The sequence below is a fragment of the Nycticebus coucang genome, chromosome 6 (genome assembly GCF_027406575.1).
Source record: "Nycticebus coucang isolate mNycCou1 chromosome 6, mNycCou1.pri, whole genome shotgun sequence".
In the NCBI taxonomy this organism is placed as follows: Eukaryota; Metazoa; Chordata; class Mammalia; order Primates; family Lorisidae; genus Nycticebus; species Nycticebus coucang.
This window is the reverse complement of record NC_069785.1, coordinates 118,767,536-118,790,083: the sequence shown is the minus strand read 5'-3', so window position 1 is coordinate 118,790,083 and position 22,548 is coordinate 118,767,536. Positions and strand designations below refer to the sequence as shown.

General features: G+C 49.8%; 1 protein-coding gene across 4 annotated transcripts in view; it reads right to left on the bottom strand.

Annotated features, from left to right (window-relative positions):
• Nucleotides 1-18,385, bottom strand: part of ZBTB16 (zinc finger and BTB domain containing 16) — a 189,225-nt gene extending 170,840 nt beyond the window's left edge. The window contains exons 1-2 of one of the 4 annotated variants that reach the window (XM_053595319.1): nt 18,070-18,385; nt 13,796-15,151 (exon numbers count right to left, since the gene is read on the bottom strand). In XM_053595319.1, coding sequence (XP_053451294.1) covers nt 13,796-15,063 — 1,268 coding nt within the window. In that variant the 5' untranslated portion in view covers nt 15,064-15,151; nt 18,070-18,385. The other 3 variants (XM_053595322.1, XM_053595320.1, XM_053595321.1) reach the window with 3 other exon arrangements.
• Nucleotides 18,386-22,548: the final 4,163 nt, after the last annotated feature.

The following is a 22,548-nucleotide window of genomic DNA, read 5'->3' as shown; positions in this document are numbered from 1 at the left end:
GTCTAATCTATCCACCCCCCCAAAGACAAAGCAAAAAAAAAAGAAAAAGAAAACAAAAAGGCACAGACCTCGGGAAGGATTGCAAAATAAGATTTCCAAAATGTCTAGGGCCGTGGCAGCATCAAAGAACTAAGTAATCATTTATTAGATCCGTAGCTTCTTTTGTAAATGGAGACCTTTATATTCACAACGCACTTTCATTATTCACCTATTATTTCACCTGCTGGCTGCTAGCTCAAGGTTAGTACTACCGTCAATTTAGCAGTGCCCAAAACAAAAGATTTTACTGGTTCCTTTCATAGTTTCTCCCCTGGGCCACAATAGCTTTACAGTGCAATAGTACTTGTCTACGTATTACCTCCACAGTCCTTCATGCGCGTTTTATCCTCATAACCACAGACAAGGTGGTCGTGTTTTACAAGATAAGCGAACAGGGGCCCAGAGAACCTAAGCAACTTGCCTAAGAAATGCAGTAAATTCTTCAGCTTGGGTCTTCATGCAGAAAGCCTAAAGCCTGCGTCCACCCCTTCCTTGCACACCGTCCGTCCGTAGAAAACCCCACTTCCTCCACCTCCCAGTAAGTCTTTTCTTGAGTGAGGAATCGCCTCCCCGCACCCCTTGACCCTCAATTCCTGGGCTGTCTTTCATCATCTTTGGCATCTCATGGACTTTGCACTGGCTGTTTCAACCTTCCAGTGAGTCCAGCCCAAGAGATGCCCTGCTCCTAAATAGCACCCTCCATGCTCTGCAAACAGTACAAGGACATCAAAACAAAGCTATCAGAAAGGGTCCTAACTGCAGCCTCCAGTCCAACCTCTTTTGTTTGACTCTCAGACAGCTTGTTGACGAGGTGATGGGGTCAGATGTTTTCTTTTCACCTAGCCTAAAAAAAAAGTTTAAAAAAAGTCCACTCATTGAGATTTCAGATTTTCATACTTTTCATTAGCACCCATCATTAAAACATACCAGCCAAAACTAGTAGGGGTGGGAGAGGGTTAAGAGAGGACTAAAGAAGCAAAGATGACCTCCCCCCTTTCCCTTCAGGTATTAACTCAGCCGACCCACTCAATGAAATGTTCTCAGAGACTGTGCATTTATTTCCACATGAAGGAGGAGAAAAGTTGGTGAAGGCAGGAAGCTGATCAACAGTGTGATAAATGCAGCTGCTGCTGCCTTCAAGGAGAACCTGCTTTCTTTCATCAGGCTCTTTCACACTTCTCCACCTCAACCTGAAAGAGGGTCCTGTCTCCCCACCTGTCCCCTCCCTCCTCATACACCACCCCTCACCCTGACCCCAACAGTTTATCTTTGCATATTGGAAAAACTGGCATTTATCAAGTAATCTATTCCTCATAGGTTGTTAAACAGACAGCAGGGGTTATCAGGGGAGCTGATATAGGAAGATAAACAGCAGCCTCTTATGCAAATAGCACTAAGAATGTGGGACTGGCCACAGGACAAAGGCAAAATTGGAAAGAACAAGAATCTTAACACTTTTCTTCAACTGCAACTCTGGAAACCCCACCGGAGCTTGGAGAAGATTCTCTGGCTGGGTTTTTCGCCCTCCTTTCTTGCAGGGAAGAGCAGGTGTGTCTAAAACCAGCCTGCTGTGCAAGAAGAGAGGCGGCTTCACATCTTACGGTTCCTTTCTGGGCCACAGGCTTCTCCTTGCCCGTCACTTTTCTGAGATTTCAGACCCCCTGCACTTTGTTTAGGGTGAGAAGGTGTAGAATGAACTGGGAGAGAAGATGCTCTCCAAGGTAAGAGGGTCGGTCAAAGGGCAGCAGGAAAAAAATTCATTGAAAACCACAAGTTGTTGAGTTCCAAGAAGCAACCCACCTGACTAGATACTTCACAGATGGGCCTTTGCAGGGGAAAAGGCAGACAATAGCCTGGGGTCCAGGTGGCATCTTTTCAAACCTTTTGCATTATTTTAAGGGCAAACTCACACCAAGAACCAAGAGCAGAGTAGCTCCCAGTGACAAAAGAATTGCAGTCAGAGGGACACAGCAAGCTGCTTATCACACCAGGCTGCAGGCTGGGGAGGGGGAAAATGGGAACAGAGTGACAGAACCCAGGGCTGGCCAGAATGAAAGACTGAATGGAATAGGCTAATTTACACAGGAAGTAAGCACTTACCAGACCCTTCATCTCAACACACAAAACCCTCGGCCATATCTGGAAGCAATTACATCCAGTTAACATGATCTGCTTGCCACTAAAATTAACTGCAAACAGAAATATTTTTCACTTTTGCAACAAGGGATGCCAAGCTTTGGCCTATTCTCCCTCGCCCCCCTCCCCAGCCATTGAATCTGGCTGCGGGGGAATATTTAGCAGCTACTCAACTTAAAAAAAAAAAAAACTGACTCTTGTAGCTATCTGGACACAGAAAGTAAAACAGTGGATAATTAGGAAGGGGGGAAGGCAGGGGAGAGGTGGCTATGAAAACCATTGTGCTAGAAATGGAGGAAACGAGCCAGGCACACGGGCTCTATGTGGGTCTGCATCCCTCACAAGTCCAGTCTGGTTTTCCACGCTGAACTTCAAGGAAAGGAAAATGTTTTTAGAGCCACTCAATTTAGCAGCCGCTTCACATTGTTTTTAGGTACCATCTTTATCCCTTCTGCCAAGGGGGCGGGGGCGGGGTGGGGGGGACGCAAGGAGGTAGACTCACACATGTTAGCAGATCCTTAATTTAGCAGATCATTTAGGGGACAACTGTCACGATTCAACTTTTGCATTGAACATTTCCAATCCCTACTCTACAAACGCCTTCGAAGCAGCTTTCACCGGCTCTAAGCGGGGCAAGAGCTGCTTTTAATTTGAGGCGTACACAGTTGTTCCACGCGAAGTGAAGAGAAGCCTACGGGGAGGTGAGAATGTGCCTCTGTTGAGTGACTGTGCCCAGAAAGGAGACGGTGTCACGCTCTCCAGGACTCCAAGTCCAGCGGCCGACTTGCCAACCCGTTCTCGTCCTTGGGTTTTGCACCCAACCCTGCGATCAGATAAGAACTTACTTTTATTTTTCCTTGAACTGCCGTCAATGATACCATAAACGCCAGAGACAGATGGACAGATTTGTTTTAAAGTTCCCGAGGAGGTGTCATCTCCAACCCCTTCCCCTCCCCCACCGCCGCCCCTCTTTTCTGGGGCTGACTCTGGCACACTTCCTCGAAAGTGCAGTTCACTCCTTTGTCACCAGGGGCCTTTAAAACAGTGGAGACAACTATGGCAGCAAAAGTAACTCATCCATTTGCCAACTCACAAACATCTTTTCTCAAGAAGAGTCAGGCCGAAGTTCCCCTCAAGAATGAGGTCAGACACTGCTGTTCTCTGCAAAAATCACACTTAGAAACATGACCCGTGGGGGAAACAAACAACTTACGTAGCCTTTTCTGGAAGGACTTCGGGCTAGGATGGGGGAAAATGGTCTTCACATGTTAAAAGGCAGAAAGAAAACAAAACTATCTCTATTCTTTTTAATGTTTTGAAACTTCATTTTATAATGATAAAAATAATTACAGATGGCCACACGTCTTTTCAAATACGCAATCAGAGGCCATACCCCGCATCACCCCACTGAACAGTACAACCCTATGAATTACAAGTTATTAATTTCATCTCACAGATGAGGAAGCAAGTAGTCAGGAGTCCGACCATGGTCACACAGCTTCTAAGACATGGAGGATGAATTCAAATCCAGGTTCAATTCCAAACACAATGCTCTCCACCATCCTATCATTCTGTACCCAGTAACAACTGCAGGAAATTTAGATGCTACAGGAAGGCAAAAAGAAAAGAAAAGAGATTCCTCCACTGAAATACCCCCTCCTGAAAGAATCCCTGTTAGCATGCAGGGGTCCCCCCTTCCCCTCAACTCCACACACACATATTTGGCCGCACAGCCATCAGGCATGGAAACGGTTAAGTCGCCCTCACTGCATAAATCAAAAGTTCAAGGCTGCACATACCACAATGATTCCCTCTTTACATATGACAAGAACCAGAGAGGGGCTGAAATCCCAAGCATCCTGCACAGGGTCTCCCTGGCCCGCACAGGTTATGCCGCCAGGGTCAGGGCCGCGGACCTTTAGCAGCAACATTCATTTCCTGAACAGGACAAGTTCTCCTGACCATAAAGCTAATAGGAACTTCCTCGCACGGCGAGCTCGGCTGACAGGGCTACTTGTCACTGGCCACGCAGGAGGAGAGTGCTGGTTCCCATTAGTGGGTTATGATGCCAGGTGCTACTAATAAGGTATATCGGTAAGAAACAGGAGCCTGCTAAGCTGTCTCTCCAACTCTGGAAATAATCAGCCCGGCCTTCGGGGCTGGAGAGGGCCTTCTTTAAAGGAATGGGTGGGGCGGTGGGGGTCTGCCACGGTAGACTCCTACAGCATCTAACCTGCTAAACAGCTTAAATAAATAAATTTCCAACAATCCCTCCACATTTCCCCCAGCTACCATAAAAGACTCCCCCAAATTAACACTAATAATGGTTCCCCCAGCACTCTAGGCCTGACGGATCACCCTGAGGGCCATTATGGTCGACCACATCTGCTTCTCACTATGGCAAGGAGAGTTGTGCCAACAGGCCTAATGGCATTAAGATCACAACGCTCAGCTAATCCACTTAAGAAAGCAACGCCCGGGCGACGGTGGCAGGGGGCTCGGCGGTTCCCTTGTCAAGCTGGGGTCACAGGAGAATTGGGAAGTAGGGAGGCGACCTCCCATTTGAGTCCCTGCTGTGTGCCTTGGGTTATCTCATTTCATTTATTTTAAAAACCACACTGAGGGGCAGGGGCTAACCTCACTTCACAGAAGAGGATACGGATGGTTCACAGAGGTTAAGTCATTTGCCCCAATTCACAATGTAGGGTTACATTCAAACCCAAGTCTAGCAGGGTCAGTCTTTGTGCTTCTGCAGTACAGCCTGTCTCCCACCAAGACAGTGTCAGATGAAGCACTTGTCCTGTTTTTTGCATGCCTGGAGGTCTATGTGCGCGTGCAGGTCTGTACTTCTTATTTCTGGGTGATGCAAATGGCCCTCAAGAGAAGAAAACTCAAAAAGCACTTCAGGGAGGCGCCTATGGCTCAAAGGAGTAGGGTACCGGCCCTATATACCGGAGGTAGCAGGTTCAAACCCGGCCCTGGCCAAAAACTGAAAAAAAAAAAACCTTCAAGTGGCCCGGAATTTCTCCCCTTCCTCAAAACATCTGTGACTACTAATAACTTTCTCCATGATGCCCCTCTGTTTTCGGGAAGTTCTTTCTCTTACCTAACTTGGATCCTTCCTACTGCAACGTTCAACACAATCTGTTCACGGATGAAGAAAATCAGGTCTTGAGGACAGAGTTGAAAGTGAGCTAAGAATTTAGAATTGAGAAGGTCTTTTTGAGTTTTCAGCCCGTTTCCATGCTAAAGTGAGCTAAGAATTTAGAATTAAGCAGGTCTTTTTGAGTTTTCAGCCAAAGTTCCCACAGTGCCAGTAAAGTACTGGATCCCCTCCTTGCAGCTGCAGAGATAAGCCTCACGTAGGCAAAACACAACCATAGCTTTTCCAGACTGAGCCAGCATAATAAGGACACCGGGGCTTTTAAGGGGAAACAGTAGAAAGGGGGATTTGTGATTATGTTGGCTTGAAATTAACAGCATGGGATTTTTATTTTTGTAAATGGGTTTCTTTTTCCTCTCTTTTTCTGTTTTTTGAGTCAGCATAAAAGACCCCTATCACTAGACACTGGTCTCGTTCTGTGCTAGTAAGAGATGACGCAGTAGTCCATGGCCTGGTCCCCAAAGAGCTGACCTATGAACTTTCACTACTTTCCTCCTCTTGAGAAGCCACTGGAGGAAAGGAGGAGGCCAGAGGTGGTGAGGCAATAAGCCTCCTGGTCGCCCGCTGTAGGGAACATGGAGCCGGAAGACCCAGGCATAATTCCCCGCACCATCCTTTACTGCTTTACCACAGACAAGTCCACTAACCTCTCAGGCTTCCCTCAGTCCATCGGGGAATGAGAAACTAATACCCACCTTAAAAGGCAGCTAGAGGGTTTGTGGAGATAGTGACTATGAATGTGCTTAGCACAGAACCTGACAGGCAGCAAGCATTCAAAACCATGTTTGTTGAAACCGCTCTTAGAAGCATCCTACACTGAAGGGGCAGGTAGGGGAAAGCAGCTCTGAACGCCCCACACCCACAAATTCAGCCCCAACTTCCCTCAGTAAGGAGGCGTTTGTGCTCTTCACCTCTACTGAGACCACAGTGATTTCCACGCCTGGCCACGTGCACGAGCAACAGGACACTGCTTGGTGCCACCTCTGCATTTGGACCTGACAGCAGTGGAGTGCTGCCCAGCTAAATTTAAACAAGAACTGGATGACTCACCAGGTCTCAGGTCAATGGGACAAAGAGTACCCTGGCTACCTTGGTACAAGAGATCAGCTTCTCCGGGAACGCAAGTGCACGCACACTGTGTATCTCTGCCCCAACACATGGCACCGGAGGGAGCTTTATAGGGCTCTATGAACCGATGCCCTATGCTAATGAGCAGTCTCTGGGAGAAAGCAGGATCAGCACCAACACGAACACACTTCTTACCCTGTGTGCTAGCGTGACCTGCTTCACAACAATGACAATGAACGCCTAACAACAGACACTATGGAGCACCCACTCTGGGCAATCATTTCTTGCATGGGTTAAACATTGACGATTAATCCTTCTAACCACCCAGTAAAGTAGGTCCTGTTATTACTCTCATTTCACAAATGAGCACATAGGCACAGAGAGGTTAAATAACATGACCACAGTCACACAGCAGGTAAGTAGTGACATTGGGATTCTGACCTTAATATTCAAAATGTACACTTACTACTTGTAAAGCATGGGGTGGAGGTGGAGGGGAGTGGCTGTGGCAAATTTTTCTTTCTATCCAAATAACAACCGCCAAGTAGGGAGTTTTTACCTCACCCAGCCAAAACAGAACTTGACTAAGAAAACGTTTAGTTTAGTTGTCATGGAAAATTCAGAAATCTTCCAATGAGCAAATTGAGGCACACCTGTATTCATTCAGGAAGACTCATACTTAGACTTTTACATGGACTTGTTTTAAATTCATTAATAAAAAATAAATTAAAAGTGATTGGAAATGTTTCTCTCCCAAATTAGCAAGAAGTGAATGGAGTTTGATTTCAACAGATGAGGATAATCACTATTTTAAAAATTCAGAATGGTTGTCTTAGAGCATGCAAGAGGGAAAAGGTGTTGCTAAACTATAGCTTTCTCCTTCCCAGCAATTAGCAGCTCCATCCAATAGTGATAGCAAATTAAAATGGACTTCTCACTGAGATGAAAGGGCAGACAACTCTCCTCCATTGAAAATAAAATAAAAGAAATCATCTTCAAAAGTTCCCAGAGCTCATTCTAGATCCCAGATGGCTCCACAACCCTAAGCAGGTTAAAGTATTAAGAAACAAAGTCAGAGCAGACAGAATCAAATCAAGCTGACCCCCTGTTTAGCTAGCAGAACCTCTGATCCAAATTCCAAAACAAGCAAAGTTCAATTAACCATAAGGACTTCACGAAGATACAAGTAGGTGCACAAAGGCAAAAATAATTTCTTAAAGAGCTCAACAATCCAGAAAACCCTCATCCAAGTACCCAGTTTTAAAAATGAAGAAATTAAAGCTCAGGATGAAAAAATGATGTCAATGGTGATCGAACTGAAAAAGCAGGGACTAGCAAATTGTGATACATGTATACCATGGAATATTATGCAGCCTTAAAGAAAGATGGAGACTTTACCTCTTTCATGTTTACATGGATGGAGCTGGAACATATTCTTCTTAGCAAAGTATCTCAGGAATGGAAGAAAAAGTACCCAATGTACTCAGACCTACTATGAAGCTGAATTATAGCTTTCACATGAAGATTATAACCCAACTATAGCACAAGACTATGGGGAAAGGGCCAAGGAAGGGGAAGGGAGGGGGGAGGTTTTGGTGGCGGGAAGGTAATGGGTGGGGCCACATCTATGGTGCATCTTAGAATGGGTACAGGCGATTGCACTAATGTACACAGCTATGATTTAACAATAAAAAAAAAGAAACAACAACAACAAAAAAAATAGAGCCCTGGCCTCCCCAACAGCAGAGCCCACCACTACAAAGCCATCCTGCTATCTTCAGGACCAATGACCTCTCCAAAAGACCAGATTTCCAGGAGCCCAAGAGGTTAAAAACATATGTCATTCATCCACCCCAAAAGGATACTTCCTGGAAATAGAAATGGATTCAAAAAGGATTTTGGCATATCTGTGAATGAGAGAACAGCCATAAAATGCTACTAAGAGAAGCCAGTACACATCTGACCTTTAGGGTTGAGGTTAAGGAAGAAGGGGGTAGCCTCTAACAGTGGCAACTCAGGCATAATGTTGGCAAGCCAAGACTAGGTCAGATGGAGCTGAACCAAGAGAGCAATGCCCATGTTCTTATATGGCCTGGTGCAGAGCGCCCAGGACTGTGAATTAGAAGGCAAGCCGAGTGCCTGGCTCTACCCATTTATAGCTGTGTCACCACAGGCAAGTCACTTACTTGCTCCAAATCTCATCTTCCTCATGTGTCAATCAGGGCCAATAATAGCCCATACTCCCTTACCCAAAACTCTTGGGGGCTTCAGAAATCAGAATTGTTCAGATTTTATAAAGGTACCCTGGTGCCTATAGTATTAAATAGCTCCAGCAGAGTCTAGGGCAGCACTCTGTAATCAAACACATTAATATTTTTGCAGCAAAACATATGAATATTCAAAATAAGCAGGATAAATATAGCCTCACGTCAGTTCAATTCAGGTTTTGCCACTAAATGAGTTTGCTGCAAACCTACAAAAAAGCCTTTTAGTTTCGAGAGTTTTTCAGACTTCATTATCATAGATATGGGATTATAGCCCTGCACCCCCTTAGGGAGGCTGTGAGGGGAAGAGAGATAAAGTCGTTCAAGGTGCTTTGCGAAGAAGAAAGTGCTGCAACTGATAAAAGGCATTATTAATATTATTGCTGTGGCTATCATTATACCGCAGAACACACTTTTCTGAAATGAATTTAGTTTGACAGCAGAGGTGCCTGAAAGAATGATGAAAGGGAACCAAGGGTTCCAGGCAACCTCTAACCTCCTAAAAGTGACTTAAACCAAGGTCAACACCTGTTGGCTTTCTACACCGTCAACCACTGAAAACAGAGCAGCTGGCCATCTGAGAGAGATCAGGCAAAGTGCCAGGCAGACCTTTGACATCTCAGCCACATGGCTCTGCAGCCTAGAGCTGGCCCCAAGGAACCTCTGGGAAGGGCTGCATGTGTGGGTCCAGGGAGCTGGCTAAGACCATGCCCGTGGTTTCCGAGCATCCCTTCAAGAAGCAGGCAGCAGGCTGGGTGCGGCACTCACGCCTATAATCCTAGCACTCGGGGAAGCCGAGACAAGTGGATTGCTTGAGCTCAGGAGTTAGAGACCAGCCTGAGCAAGGCGAGACCCCATCTCTACTGAAAATAGAAATACTAGCTGGATACTAGTGGTACACGCCTATATTTCCAGCTACTTGGGAGGCTGAGGCAAGAGGATTGCTCAAGTCCAAGGAGTTTGAGGTTGGTGAGCTATGACACCATGGCACTCTATCCAGGGTGGCAGAGTAAGACTCTGCCTGAAAAAAAAAGGAGGAGGGAGAGAGAAAGAGAGAAAGAAAGGAAAGAAAGAACGAGCAAACCAGGCAAGAGTAGCCACCATGTCTGCAAAGAATATTCACCACAGCCCAGCTAAGGGCTCATCTGTATGACATCCAAGGGCTCCTGGGGAAACAAGACTCCACTCTGCTTCTAAGCACTAAATTCAGGACATATTTAGACCCAAGGGAGGCAGTGGGCTATAAATGAAGCCCATGTGCACACTCAAGTCAACCACGCTGCTCCTGCAATCTTATCACACATGTATGGAACTCTGAGCAAGACAAAGTGGACATGAACTAGCTGAACTGGGTCCCAGACCATGGTCAGACAAGCCTACATGCAGAACTGCTCCAGCCTTTCAGAAAGGAAAACAGAAAGGTGAGTCCAGTCTTCCAGAAGCTGCAGATGAGCCTCCCTCAGGCACGATCCTCCGTAATGGGGGCTCCTACAGGGGAACATTTTGGGGTCCAGACCGTGTCTTTACCCGCCGATCCATCAGCTCTTCTCACTGTGCTGACTTCCTTCTGTTCCTTTGGGTGAGTAAGTCCCGTCCGATTTACTGAATTGGTGTCTTTGCTCTTTCCATGGCTCCATGACTACATTTGACATTGCTTTTACATCTTGCCGGGCACTGCAGGGACCAGGATCCATACTAAGTTTCATTCTCACTCTGTTAGCCAACAAGTTCTCCACACCAGCTTGGGATCAAGGCATGGAGAAAGCTACTGATGGGATTCCATGACAAACTCCCCGACCTACCTCATTTCCCAGGGCTTTGCCCTAACATCCTCGAATTCCCTTCTGCCCCCCCCAAATAAAAGCAAGAATAGAAATAAGATAAAATTAAAAAAAAGAAATAATGAAAAGCAAGAATAACTGCTGGCTACTTAATCTTCACCACTCTGGATTATTGGCTTGAAAATAAATAAAATAAAACAAAACAAAACCCTGAGGCCTGTCAGTTCATCCTGGTCATCACTGCTCTGTTCCTGCCCAATTCTATGGCTTCCTGGCATCAAAATTTTTCCCTCTGATTTTTTTCTTGCCTTTTTGTTTGTGCTAGTAATGATGTTTTTTCTACTCCCAGAGCATTTCTAAGACTGATGGGTCAGGCGGGTGGGGACAGGGGTGACAGAGAACAGTAGGAGATGGAGACATAGCTCATTGATCCTGGAGCTGTGAGGGTGACAGCAACGAGGAAAAAGCCTCCCACAAAGTCTATCTAGCCAGGAGCTCAGAAGCTGCCATTCAGAGTAAGGGGCAAACCTACAGTGGGCTATTTTCTCCCTACTACTGCACTTTTTTTTTTAAGAGACAGGGTCTCACTCTGTCACCTGAGCTGGAGCACAGCAGCAGGATCCTAGCTCTCTGCAGCCTCAAACTCTTGGAATCAAGCAATCCTCCTATTTCAGCCTCCTGAGTAGCTGGCACTACAGGCGTTGAGTCACCACACCTGGCTAATTTTTAGAAATTTTTTTTGTAGCGATGAGGTCTTGAACTCCTAGGCTCAAATAGTCTTCCTGCCTCGGCCTCCCAAAGCCCTGGGATGACAGGCTTGAGCCAGCACACCGAGCTCTCCCCTTCTTGATTTTCTTTGATCCCCCATGGCTTCCCACCATGGGTGCCACCTTGCTCTAGCTTATGGGGCTGCAGCAGCTGACTTTCCACTCTCGAGTCCTTCTCGCTGGTGGCAGCCCACAGCATGCTATTGAAGATTCCAGGACCAATGTCTTACCACCTCACGCTCTTGAGGACAGGGACATTCTCGGTCCCACCTCGGAGCCAGCACAACCCTAGTGGACACTACACACTAAAACTCAGAGCTAAAGGGGAACATGCAGCAAGGGGACCTGACTACGATGGGGGACAGAGGGTCAGCTCTTCACCTCTGTGGTGACTAAGCGTCCAGTGCCAATGATTTCTGGATTTTACTTCTTTTATTCAGCACCAACCTTGTTGGCTATTTTCATTTTAAGACGTGAGTAAAACAAGGCTCAGAAAGGTTAAATAACTGTCGTAGGCTCTTTAGAATATAACATACCCGATGCTCCATCTCTCCCCACAGGAATGAATGGGAACTTGGAACTCCCAAGGAACATGGTATCTGTTGTGGTCCCAGGTAAAGTAAAAGCAACTATGATCTGGCGAGGGCCAGGGAAAAAAATTACTTACCACCATACCTCATTCTCATAGCACATAGCTAAAATAATTCATATCCGGAGGAGATGATAAATCTCTGTGGTCGAGTTTGGGGAAGGGGTTTCCTCTTTAGGAAAGTCTGAGCAAAAACAAGCACAACCTCCACCTATTTCTGAATGGTACAAACATCAGCAAGACACACCTCAGTGGCAGTTATTTGTTGCACCCACCAGAAAAACAATCGGCTACATTTAGCTCTGTGGCACTTTCCAGAAGGTAAGTCTCAGAACTATTAATCAGGCAGTCTCAGAGCTGGTTCCAGCCAGGGGTGAGTAGACGACTTCCAGATACCTCCACCCCACCCCAACTCCTCTCACTCACACCCCCAAACCTGAATGAGCAACAGAGGAAAGTGGGGGTGAGGAGCAGGTGCCAAAGGAGAGAGTCCGAGATCAGCAAAACAGCAGGCCAGAGGGTGTGCGGGGAAATGTTGTCATTGATGACAAGAGAAAACTAGATTTCTTGACACTATTCATCTGACCTGGGTCAGACTGGAGGGTAAGATGACCTGCATATGGTTTATGACAGAAGCCAAGAAAAAAACCAAACCCACCACTAAATCCTTCTGTTATTTACTCTGCTTCTGATAAGTAATCTTCAAAACCTTCTGTATTGTAGACATGATCCTGTTTAAGACTAAGTGACTCCAAGAGACAGCAAAGTACAAGAGGGTTAAGACCTGAATTTGAATCCAGCCCTGCCTCTTACTACCTATGTGACCCTAGAAAAGGGGCTTTATATCTGGGTCGTAGGGTCATCCTATGTTAAAAGAAGGACACTCCCTACCTCACAGGGCTGCTGTAATGAAAATGCAACTCCATGTAAAGCACTTAGCACTAAACCAAGCATGTCATAAGAGCTGAATGAATGGTTATTTCACAGAGAAGGAAACGGAAGCCAGAGGCAGTCAATGCTAGCCAGGAGCAGCCCTGAATTCAATTCCAGCAGAGATGGGATAAGAATGAGACTTTACAGCCTGCAAAACCCAAGACTCCTAGATCTATCCTTCCCCTTGAATTTAAATGAAAATACTGTAAGTGCATTTGCAGGATCAGAGAATGAAAAGGAAGAGGGAGCAACAAAATGAACATTTACCAGGAATGATGTTTAGAACCTGCAGCTGCTCTCCTGGCCTAAGCAGCCTCCAGCCCCTCCCACCCTCCTGGACTGCAGATAGGGACAGCCAGCCTATGCAGGAGCCACTGCGTGGGGCCCTGGGGCCCAGAAATTTGGTAATGTGGCAAGATCCAGGCCACAGGAGACCCTCATTTTGTATCCCACCTCTTCCCCTACATGATATCAGTCACTCTAGGCAAAGAACAGACTGAACAGCAGAAAAAATAACCGGGAGCCGAAGAGCAAAAGGAGAGGGAGCAGTTTATTAAGAAACTGGGCCCAGTTTGGCGCCTCTGGCTCAAGCAGCTAAGGCGCCAGCCACATACACCTGAGCCGGCAGGTTCAAATCCAGCCTGGGCCCACCAAACAACAATGACGGCTGCAACCAAAAAATAGCCGGGCCTTGTGGCAGGCGCCTATAGTCCCAGCTACTTGGGAGGCAGAGGCAAGAGAATCACTTGAGCCTAGGAGTTAGAGGTTACTGTGAGCTGTGATGCCACGGCACTCTACCCAGGGCGACAGCTTGAGGCTCTGTCTCAAAAAAAAAAAAGAAGAAGAAACTGGGCCCTTGAGTTCCTCAATGCATTCTGGAAAGACCTTGGGCCCCCTTAACTAAACTCTGAAAAACTGACCCCCAGGAGTTCAGAAGAAGTAGGTTGTTTTGTTTTGTTTCGTGTTTTTACTAATAACAAGGAAGACAGGGGACAGGGGACCCCGGCTCCAGGTATGAAGGAGAGGTGACAGGTGCAGAGCTGGGCAGGGCCTACCTGTGCTGCTCCACGGCCTCATTATCGGGAAGCTCGACCCCACACACGCTGCACTGCTCCCCGAGGGTCCGGCTCTCTGACTTCATGCCCACAGCCAGCTCACCCAGCTTGCTGAACAGCTCCCTCTGGATGAAGCCCTGGGGTAGCAACCCCCCATAGGTGCTGAAGTCCATGGAGACGGCCAGGGCAGGCTGCACGTGGAGGCCCGAGGTCACTGAGGACGGCATGCTCAACACAGCATCAGCCTTGTGGTTCGGCAAAACAGAGTAGATGCCCAGGTGTTTCTCAGCTGGTGGAGCTGGGTGCTCAGGTCGGCCAGGGGGGCCCTGGCCAGCCTCTGCTGGGGGTGGCAGCTGCTCGGCACTCTCCTCTCGCCCATAGTGCAGCTCCCTAGCACTGGTGATGACGCTGCTTCGAGTAGGGGTCCCAGGCCCCTCTTTGCCCCTTTCCTCAACTTTGTCCCCCATCCCTCCTGAGATGCTGGACTCGGCTGCCCCAGGGCTGTCCTGGCAGGGCACCTCATCCACCTGCATCATCTCTGTCTTCACTTCAGCCACCCCAGTGTGCCGCCCACCCCCAGCAAGAGTTGGCTCTTCGGGCCCTGCAGGTGGCTGAACTGTTCCCTGCAGGAGAGACTGTCCTATGGTCATCAAACTGTCCACTGCAGCCTTGGTGGGACTCATGGCTGAAAGACCAAATGAGGTGGAGACTGAAGGGCTCTGGTCCACCATAGGCCCAGGGAGGCTCTGTCCAGCCACACTGGCATACCCACTCTCTTCGCTGGAATGCTTCGAGATGAAGATGTTCTTGAGGTACCGAGCCTTGCGGTCCTCTTCTTCCTCGGCCCCACCGTCGGCCATTGTAGCCTCTGTGTCATTGTCATCAGAAGCCTGGATGGTCTCCAGGATCTTCAGGCACTGTTCCTCCAAGTATTCAATCTCCAGGATCTCGGCCGCATACAGGAGGTCATCCAGGTCCTCTGCCTTGGCCTGCAGTGTGGCTGTGTACGCATATTCTAGAATCTGCTGGAAGGTCTTTGGCGAGAGGAAGTCCAGAGTATAGTGCTGACTGTTGCGGTGGAAGAGGATCTCAAACATCTTGCTGGTGCAGGCCAGCACCGTCCGGTGGGCGTGAAACTCCTGGCTGTCCACCATGATGACCACATCGCACAGAGTCCCGGCCAGCCGCATCTGGTTGGCCTTGCACAGCAGCCCCGTGGGGTGGCTGGGGTTCTGCAGCTGAATCATACCCATCTTTGTCAGATCCATGGTGCTGCCCTCGGCTCAGGCATGAGGCTCTCCTTCCTTCTGGGCTCTGGTGGCCGGGCAGGGTGGGCTTTCTGGGCCAAAGGAGGGTCTAGCAGAGAGAAGGTGGGAAGAGGTGGAAAAAGACAAGAGAACAAAAGACAGATTCATTAGTGTCCCTTAGAAGTAAAAAATCAAACACTACAACATGCCCCCTCTGTCCCCATTGCCAAGACCCCATAAGAGGAACACAGAAATCTACAAAAATCCCTACCCAAGCTCAGGGATGGTGAGAGTCAAGAGAAGGTCCTGCCTTCACATTTGCCTAATTCACTACTTTACTGTAACATCTGTTAGATAAAGTCAAATGAAAATTATAGTGAAGTCCTGGGAGTCTGGAGCCAAGTCTGAGAGCAGAGGCCTTCTAGGCAAGGGCAACTCCTCAAGAGAAGGTGTCAGAGCTTACTTGAAATTAACAAGACTTCAGCCTTTTCCTTTAGTCAATTTCACTCTCCACTCCCTGGACAGCAACCCTCATCTTTGAAGTTTTCCTAAATTCTGCCTCACTGTGGTAGCCCCAGGAACAGAGTCAAACTTAGTTGGGGCTAGCAACCAGGAGGCACAGCCCACAGAGATCTGTTTGTCCCCCAGGCCCACCCTCTCACCATCAGCCTGGACCTTCCACTCCTATCAGGGCTGCACAGCACTCACAGACCCATGCCCTATCCCTCCCTGGGCACGAAAAGGAACACACACCCTTCACACACTAACTTGGGTCAGCTCCACCACACATGCCTCAAAGTTATATCATGCTTGTAACCCAAGATCTGAACCTGTGTTTGTGCAATAGCCAGACAATGCCTGTCAACATACACACACACACACTCACACACACACACACACATAAGCTGCTGCCCTTGCCCTACTGCCCACAGTACGCAGTGGTCAGAAGGATCTAAAACATGAAAGAAAATGGGTCACCAAGGTATGGAGCATATCATAGTAAATAGGTTCCCCGACAGGGCTGGGTGCATGAATCCAAGTGTGTCCCACAGGCTCAAGGAGCAGGCAAGTCCTATGACCAGGAGCAGCAAGCAATGCTGGACCTGGTTAGAGGTGCTAAAAGCGATCTTGGCACCAGCATCTATGGTGTTGAGTTACAACCCAGTCTAAAGGAAACCGGGGCTGGAAGACAAAGGCCTCTCCCAGAGCCTATTCTGGATCAACAACGGGGCGCCAGGACCCGAACCCTGTTTAAGGAGTGTCTGAAAGACCTCACGGGCGCAGGACCCTCCCAGCCAGCGCCTGCCTTGCTGCGGCCAGTATCGCAGTAAATTAACTGGGAGCGAATTAGAGCTAGGTCTCCCCCTCACTCTTAAAACACTGCTTGCCTCCGCCCGAAAAAAGAGCCCTATGGGCTCCAGAGCCACGAAGCTCGCGCAGAAAAGGTTAACAGGACGGCTGGTCAAGACACGCTGCTGCCCACCCCGGGGTGGGGACCGAGGCCGTCGAAGGTGGGACGATCATTCAGCCACGCCTGGCCACCCTGTGCTTTCCGGAAGACGCCGGGGTTTAGGAGAACTGAGAGGGAGCAGCAGAGAGAATGGAAGTGTGACTACCTGAATTCCTTACCCCAAACAAGCTCTCCGGGTCCTGAGAGAAATCAGGACTCCCTGGGTCAGCCGTCTCCCCACCCGCCGCTCGGCGCCCGCGATCCGGCCGGCGCTGGCTGCAGCGGCCAGCCAGGCGGCGCGTGGAGAAGCCGGCGCTCGCCCGCCCGAGCTCCGGGTATCGATCGCGCGTTCACACGCCCCCACTTCCCAGCGACCCCCACTGAGACTCGGAGACGACTTCAGCAAACTTGGGGAAGCAACTTTCCCGGGAAGCCAGACTCCTGAAAGGGATCCGAGCTAGGGAGAGTGAAAGCGAAGAGACGGGGGCCAAAGGCGAAGAGTCGGCGGTGCTGGGCTCCGCACGGAGCACGGAGCACGGAGAGGAGTCGGACCCGCCCCGCGGCGAAGGGGAAGCACAAAAGCCCCGGAGCGAGTTATGCGAGGGAAGGCGAGAAGGGGACGGCCCTCCATCTTCGACCTAGGGCTGTGACCCCCGAGGAATGCCGGCGGCTGGCTGGCCCGGCCCAAGCACGTTGCGAGCGTCCCGGGGAGGCGGCGAGCAGAGGTGCCGAGCGCATCTGTGAGTCCAGTGGGTCCGCGCGCCGGCGGGATCGTGCGCATTTCGAGCGCTTGCGGTAGTGTACTAGGGGCTATGCGAGCCAGCCGCGGGCGCGCCGGGGTGGGAAAGGCATCCCGAACGCATCAGGTGCAGAGCCGGGCACCCACCGAGCGTGGCCAAGCGCGCACCGCGAGCTCTGGCGCCACAGCTGGTCCCGCCGAAAGCAAAGGAGGGCCCGGAGCGCTGAAAACCCTACGGAGCTTCGCTCCCTTCCCCCGAAAAGGGGTATCAAGTCTAACCGAGAAAAAGGAGCCTACCACGTTTTTTCAGAGAGAAACAAAACCCAAGCGAGTCCCAGTCCTGCGCCCCTCCGCCCCAGATCCACTCACTGGTCAGCTCCTCCGATTCTAGCTTCCCAGCCGGTCCGTGAATAAACATACAAATAAACCAACATCCTATCTCGCGCCCGCGCACCGGTCCGCATACATATGAGCACCCACCAGTTCTCGGCTCTTCCACGGGCTCCGGGCGGTACAAAGCCTCCCGATCCCCGACCCTCAGCCCAAGCAGACCGCTCTGCCCCCCACCTCTCACCCCGACCGTGGCTTGGAGAGGAACGGCTGGGAAGGCAGCTGCGCCCAAGCTGACAGCCGAGTCTCCCCCTGCTAGCCGGCCCCGCAAGTGGCGGCGGCGGAGGTTGCAGCAGCAGGAAGGGAGCATGCCAGATAAAATAAGGCACAAGCCCAGCGGCCGAGTGGCCGGAGCGAGCGCGCGCACCCCGCAGACCTTTCCAGCCCCGGGGCGCCCCGGCGCGCGGCGCTCGCTGGGCGGTGCGCCTCTCCCCGGCCCCCCACTCACCGCTGCCGAGCCGGGCACTGTGGGGTGGGTGTGCGTGCCTGTTGGGGGGTGTGTGCCTGTGTCGGGAAGGGGTGTTGCTGAGGAACTGTTGCTCTCCGTTTCACGGCGGCAGCGGCAGCATCACCGGGCAGTTCGCAGTACCCGCTCTCTTCGCCCTCAACTCCTCTCTGCTGCGAGGTTAGCAAATCACCACCGGCTGCTGCGCCTCCGCCGCGTCCCACGTCAACGCCGAGCCCCCTCCCCTGCGAGGCCCCGGCGCCTCTCCATCTTTAGTGCTGGCGGCCGAGCCCGGCTCCCTGCCCACAGCTGCCCCCCTTCCCTCCCCCCTCCGCGCGGTCCCGGGGCTCAGCCCGCCCACCACCCCGCACTGGCCGAGCCGGCGCGCGCTCCCCGCCCCACCCCTCCCTGCTGCTCCCCTCCCCTCCCGGCCCCGCGCTCGGCGCTCCGGGCTTCGCCTGACATCTAGCTGCTGCTGGGGCCCCGGCCGCCGCCGTTCACCGGCCGAGCGGAGAGAAAGGACGGAGCTGGCGGAGCAGAGTACAAGGGACTCCGAGCCCTTAATGGGAGCGCTGAGGGTGACGCGCGAGGAGCAAGGAGCAGCCCCCACCTCACCCCCAGGTTTTTAATTTCCACTGGGCGCTGGGTTTGCCCCCCGTTCCGGTGTTCCAAACGCAGTTTTGTCCCCAGTTTCAGTGTTTGCTCCCAATTCAGTGCACGTCATCTCGCCTTTCACCACTTTTTCTCGGGGCTCAGGGTTGCATCGCCATTAGCCCTCGACATCGGTTTTCGCCTTCCCAGCCCAAGCCCAGGCCTCTTGTCCTGCCACCAGCTGTGCCCCTCCCTGCTTGAGCACCCACTTTTGGAGAAGTCCCGGGGTGCTGTGTATGAAGGCCTTAGTGACCAGGTGCCAGCCTGTTCTCCGGGATTTATTGTTGAGGGAAGACAGCCGTTTTGTCTGTTGCAATTGCTGGAGGCCAAGATCCATTACCGAAATAAACTTTTATCCTTCCCAGTCTTGCCCTCCAGCAGCCTGGATGGAAGGAGCTCCCCAGAACTGCACCCACCTCAGTGCACGGCATCCAGGGGATGAGGGGAAGCTTGGGGAACTTGTGGGGCCCTCAAAGTACGTCCTCCTTTGACCTGGCGGCCCCACTTTAGAGGGTAGAGTGAGGGCCATAATCCCGGAGGTAAAGCAACTAAAGAAAATTTGCGCTTCATCTGGCTTTGGAAAGTTCCCCTCGCCCCTTTTCCCCTTCCCTCTTGCAAAGGTAAGGGGCAAGAGATGAGAGGCGCTCTTCAGGGGACCCGCCTCTGACTTCAGTCCAAGAGCATTGAGGTGGGAGGTGGGAGAGCCCCATCCGCGTTGCAGCAACTCCGGCCTTCAATCACTAAGGCCTGGGTCTGCATGTTCTCTCCGTGACTCGCTGGTGAGCCAAAGGTTTTCCACAGGACCCACATAGAGTCACATCTGCGTGCGTGCCTCTGGCACTTCCCCAGACTGAGAGTCAGGCCCCAAGAACTGTAGGGTCACGGAAGGTGGCAGGTGGCAGGACTCGACCCCGGATCTGGTTGCTGAAGGCCAGGAGGCAGAATTCACACAGGGGAACTCAGCCGGCTCACAGGATCTGCTCATGGGGTATCTCAAGGACAGAAGCGTCCCAACAAGAGTCACCACGGCTGTCTCCTATAAGCAGAGAAAGTGCTCAGACCAGCAGGGCAGGGGAGCTCTCTTAGAAGTGAAGGAGGGGCTCCCCTATCCTCAGATAGCGGTGGATACAACCACATCAAACCGAGGAGATGGGAAGAAGGGAACCCCAGCCCTGAGAATTCATTTGATTAACTATAATGAGCAGTCCCTATTTAGACACTGTTTTTCTAACTAAAAACACCCTGTAAGAAAACAAGGATTTAAAGAAAATTATGAAAGAACTGGCCTGCATGGATGGCAAGAGTGAAGGAATGTAAAAAAGAGAAAAGACCTTCCTAACACCTCACCAGGGAAATAGAAAAAAGAATCACTAAACTTGTTGAGCTTCTTCCTAGATGGCTTCCGCCTAGCTGTCCACGTTCACCTAGCAGCCTCTCTCCAGTGCAGCAGCAGAAACACTACACAATTAACCCCTGATCCTAATCTCCTATTAATCCTCAAATCAGAGAAAGAGAGAATCTCTGGAAACAATGGGAGAGAAAGAACAATCCTCTATGGTCCTGGCCTCCCCACCCCCACTCCATATTCACTCTATGTGAAAATCTCCCTTGCTTCATAAACTCTGCCCATTAAAAAGCCCAGCCCTTGTTAGTAAGTGTTAAAGAGAGATTAATGCCTGAATTTAAGAGGTGGAGAAGGTAACAGAAAGAAGGCAGGCGAGACTATGGGCTGAGTGCCAGCGTTGGGCTCCAAGCATTTCCACTTAGCGCTGAAGGCTGGCTACGGAGCAGTTTGATAAGGTTTATTGGGCCCAGATAAAGCAGCAGCAGCTCCCCCCCTAAAACTGGCACCATTTATAACCAGAGCTATGTCCTTGGGTCCTGGGAAAGCTGATGACAGTCCCCAGTTCAGAGATTTCATATGGGAGGGCCTAAAAACAAGCAGTTTGGAAAATTTCTCTCTCATTTATGTATTTATAGTAATTTTTCTCTTACTTTTTATGTATCTGCTAAGGAAGTCCATAGTATCAGTTCTCCTAAAAATACAAGAGACCTCAATCTTAGGGGTAATTTGTACTAGAGACGGGGAATAGGTGTGTTGATTTGGGGTGGAATTCCACTGCTAAATCTTGGTCCCTCATCTTCTCCTTTAACCAAATACCAACTCAATCTGAGCACAGTCTACGAATCTTAACATATTACCTGTACTATTATACTTAATCCTCATAACAGTACTATTAATGCAGGTACTATTAGCTTCCCCACTTCTGCAATCATGAAAACTGAGGCTCAGAGAAATGAAGTGCCTTATTCAAGATGGTAGAGCTGTTTAAAATCAGAGCTGAGACCTTAAGTCAGGCCATCTACCTGCAAAGCTCATGTTGTTAACTTCTAGATTATATAGTCTCTAGTGACATAGACCAAGGAAACATGGGCTTTTAATTTTCCTTCTCCTCTTACTCCAATGAGGCCAAGACCTAAAAGCAGCCAACCAAACTGAGGACCAAATGATTCTCAGGTTGGCCACCAGGTAAACAGACTTAGATCCCCCAGAATCTCTACACTTCCCTCCCCTAGAATCTCAGGTAGAAGTTCGGCAGTTTTGAATTACAATAAAACTTCAACCAAACAGGTACTCAGAAAGAAGAATATGGTGGCATTTTAAGTATTCTGATTGATTATGAATGGGATTTGCAACTCTTTTTGTTCCAAATCCTCATTTGGAAAATATTTTTAAAATTCTAAAATGTAGGCCTGTCATGGTGGCTCACACCTATAATCCCAGCACTCTGGGAAGCTGAGGGGGAGTTTGCTTGAGCTCAGGAGTTAGAGACCAGCCCGAGCAAGAGTGAGACTCTGTCTCTGCTGAAAACAGAAAACTGGGTGGCGCCTGTGGTTCAGTGGGTAGGGCGCTGACCCCATATACCGAGGGTGGCAGGTTCGAACCCAGCCCCAGCCAAACTGCAACAAAAAATAGCCGGGCGTTGTGGTGGGCGCCTGTAGTCCTAGCTACTCAGGAAGGTACATTGCATTTTCCCCAAACCTTGTGAGAAGTAGAGAATGAGGCACGCTGAGGGAGGTATGCAGGCAGTGAAGCTCATGAGGGGAAGCGGGGAGTCTCCTGTGCAGCTGAGAACTCCAGCTTACCACTGGGGGCTACATCAGAGCATCAGATCTTTACCCACAGGAGAAGACACAGCATGGCTAGGGTGTCCTTTTTTCGGGAGTCACAGAATTTCACAATTTTACAATCCTTCATTGCAGACATCTGCTAGCATCTACTATGTAGATGCAGGTAATATCAAAACTCATGGAGAGTATGATGGGATAGGCATGTGGTGAGATATGCGTATGTTGACTTTGTTTTTGTTTTTTTAAGTTTCTTTCATAACACTCCTTGGGTGCCTCCCCCACCCTGCAAAAAAAATGCATAGTGGAAAATAATCCGATGATGAGTGTGTTCTGGTTAGTTGAATCCCAGAAAAAAAGAAGAAAAAGATGGCTTCTTTGATAAGTGATTGCCGTCATCCCTCTTTCCCCAGCGGAGACCTAGTTAGGGGTGTTTACAAACTTGGGTTTCTCTTGCAGGTGCCAAGTCTGCCCTTCCTCTCATGGGTAGGGCAGAGAGTGACTTTTCAAAAGGAGAGGAAGTAAGAATCTTTTTTTTTTTTTATTTTTATTTCTTTTAGTTCTGAGGCCTTGGGTCACTGTGACCCCAAGATCTTCATGACTGAGGAAGAGAAAGCTTTTTCTTCTTTCTTTCTATCTCCCCAGCATATTGCAAATGGTGTTGAGACCTAATGTCATCAACTCAGATAGCAAATCTGAGTT